At 35.3% G+C, this 3,134-nt stretch overlaps 1 protein-coding gene across 1 annotated transcript in view; it reads left to right on the top strand.

Moving 5' to 3' along the window:
* Positions 1-1,643: 1,643 nt before the first annotated feature.
* The window catches only part of LOC107562821 (leukocyte cell-derived chemotaxin-2-like), a 6,617-nt gene continuing 5,126 nt past the window's right edge, over positions 1,644-3,134 (top strand). Inside the window, exons 1-3 of the mRNA XM_016247550.1 lie at positions 1,644-1,729; positions 2,162-2,194; positions 2,283-2,373. Of these exons, the coding sequence (XP_016103036.1) occupies positions 1,690-1,729; positions 2,162-2,194; positions 2,283-2,373 (164 nt within the window). The 5' untranslated portion in view covers positions 1,644-1,689. The remainder of the gene's footprint in view (positions 1,730-2,161; positions 2,195-2,282; positions 2,374-3,134) is intronic.

Genomic DNA, 3,134 nt, shown 5'->3' with positions numbered 1-3,134 from the left:
TGAAAAAAAAAAACTAAAAAACATTCCTTTTATTATATTAAATAATGCTAAATGTTTTTACACAGTCATAGTGTAAACAGTTAAGCAGTTTATTTACACACAATGTGTCTGTAGTAACACAAAATGTGTTCTCAGTCCTTTTACACATATTTTGTGTACTTTTTAACACATCAATTTTAAGAGTACTATCTCCCAGCTGATAAATGTCAAAAATTATTGTGTATTGTGAAAAGCGATGAAACATGACCTATTCAATAAGTAAATAAGTATGTTTGGGATTAAAGAGCAGAACTGTGTTCAATTACACGCAATCCTGTGTTTTCAGCGTCTCAGAGCTGCTTTCACAGCAAATTCCATGTTAGCATGCCATGTACTGTGAATTTAATGTGCATTTGGGAATGCAATGTGTGGCAGTTGCACTTTTATTTTTCGCATTTGCATAATTTCCAACATTTAGTGGACATCATTTACAATATCTCACTATTTGTAAACCAAAGAATATCAAAGCCCAAATAAAAGCTAAAGAATTTAACAAATTCAGACAGATGTATAATTTACTAAAGTTAGTTATGGGTTACTTATTGTGAAATAGCATTCTACTACAACAACAACAACAATAGGCTGAAATTGTTTGGCTCCCTAAAAATATGAGTGTGAAGGGCTTTTTTCGATACGATGATGATACTGTTTCTGTAGTCCAGCAGTGGACCGCGCTTAATTTGAATACAAGAACAGTGTTTAAAATGGAATGGAAACTATAGGCTACAACCACAACAAGATTTAATCTGGCCGCAAAAGAACACAACCGGGGTTGCCATGATATAAAGAGATGTAATCCCCAAAACGGAAATATCATTTGGCTGGCTGTGTTTAATAAACATCTGTTTTACTAAATTCTGCTGAGGTAAAATTTTGTCTAGTCCCGTGATAGGCCTGCGTATTGTATCATAGCCTTTGTATCGGGATACATATGCGTGACAAGCTACTTTAGTGCCTTTAGACACGCTACACAAACTCTTGTCACGCAAGGTATGACTGTCTTAATTACAGTGTATTTTGTTCATTTGCTTTCCCACACTCAATGATTCAGAAGATTGTGATTTCGTAATTTATGGATTTAGAGAAACCGCAAGGACAGCCTTTAATTGCTTTTTGTAAACACTCCTTGGTTAACATTTGTAAGCATACGTTGACGCATTATATTGTGTTTATAAATATGTGTGTGTGTGTGTGTGTGTGTGTGTGTGTGTGTGTGTGTGTGTGTGTGTGTGTGTGTGTGTGTGTGTGTGTGTGTGTGTGTGTGTGTGTGTGTGTGTGTGTGTGTGTGTGTGTGTGTGTGTGTGTGTGTGTATGTATAGGCTACCTACTTAACTATATTATGAGACAACTTTTTGTCCAGAAGTGAGCTAAACCTAAACCTGACAAAATCTCCCAAAACCTAATTTGGGAATGTCCTGATTTGTAAAAACATATAAAAATAAAGTAAATAAAGTTTATTGATTCTTTTTAATTGATTCATTTAGGGTTGGGTGTGGGATAGACCCCTAAGTAAACATGTGGGTGTGGGTGTTGAAAGCAAAATGTACACAGGACTCCATACAAGATATAAAAACTCATAGTTCAAAAAGCCAAACAGACCGAGGACGACAGCAGAGAAGGAAACATCTGAGAACAAACAATTACAGGACCATGAAACTTTACATCCTTTTCAGTTTTCTGCTTTTGGCTGGTAAGAAATTACAATGTAATTGCCAAATGGACATTTGCTTAATACTGGACCATGTTATTTAAACTTGATTTTTATTTATTTTTTTATTTAGTCCAATTTAATACATCTAATATTTAAATGTTTATCTTCTAAAATTTAGATTTAGTCTGAAATTAGTCTTTAGATGTCATTTTACTGTGAGCATTACAGTATATGATTTCATAAAGTTCACAGAAGTTTTGTGGTGTGTTATTGTAAAACACTGCAAAAACAGTAAACATGCAAATTACAATTCAGTGTAACCACTGTTGTAACAAACAAAAAGTAACACAAATTAAAGTCTCAATGTGTCTCTTTTTCAGTGCTTTGCATGCAAAGTAAATATTGCAAAAACAGTTAAACAAAAAACAGCAATTATGCAAATTAAAGTCTCAATGTGTGTCTCTTTTTCAGTGATTTGCAGCTGTCGTGTTGATGGTAGTCAAGGTATGAAATGTAAATGAAGAAAAAGACAAGAGAAATATAAAGACAGACAGAGCATAAAGTAACACAGGAAATTCGTTTCATTTCACAGTGAAATTTGGTCCCCTCTGCAGTGGGAACTCAAGTAACCGCAAAAGAGGATGTGATACGAAGTATGGCTGTGGAAACTATGGGGCCAGCCGGTAAATTGTGTTTTGTTTGTGTTTCCTCTGACTCCACTTATATAGAACTCTATTTCTCAAACAAATGTAGTTTTTAGCTAAAAAACGTAAAAATATTTACGTATCTTTTAGATATTCATATCAATGCATTTTTATCATTTTATCAATAAGCGATTTAGATTTTTAGACCCCTTAACCTACCCCCAAACCTTAACCTACCCATTTTATAGCGATATATAAAGGATATAAAACGCAAATGACCGAAATACGCAGCATTAAAATATATTTATAGTCGCTAATTCCACTCCTACCTATAAGCCTAAACATTTCTGTACAGTATAAAAAAAACATGACAGACAGATAAATGCAATTAACGTTACAATCATTTATTTATTGCAAAAATGTCAAAAGCAGCACTAAAAGTAATCCAAATGACAATGCGTTGCACCCGCAGTCCTTTCTGGCGGAATACAGTAGGTTTGTGTGATCCAGAGCAGAATTTGTTGTTAATCGCTGAAAATATTACCCAGATTATTTTCCCGATCCACTCCGTGAACTCATGAAGGAACGCGTGCATCATTCAAACTCACCTCACCAGAAACACGGCATGTCGCAATGAGAGTTCGATTATCTTGTCGTTTGAAGCGGCAACATTTGAATTTGTAAAGAGCGCGGGCTTTGCCGCGGGCTTTGCTGCTTACGGTCACTGGACTCCTGCTCGGGATGGAGAAGCAAGCAGATCGCCAAATAAAAGGCTTGGATTTGGGTCTGTTCCTCGCAGT

Source organism: Sinocyclocheilus grahami, unplaced genomic scaffold (genome assembly GCF_001515645.1).
Source record: "Sinocyclocheilus grahami isolate Dianchi unplaced genomic scaffold, SAMN03320097.WGS_v1.1 scaffold842.1, whole genome shotgun sequence".
Classification (NCBI taxonomy): domain Eukaryota; kingdom Metazoa; phylum Chordata; class Actinopteri; order Cypriniformes; family Cyprinidae; genus Sinocyclocheilus; species Sinocyclocheilus grahami.
Note: the sequence above shows the minus strand (reverse complement) of the source record. Positions and strands in the feature narration are given on the sequence as shown.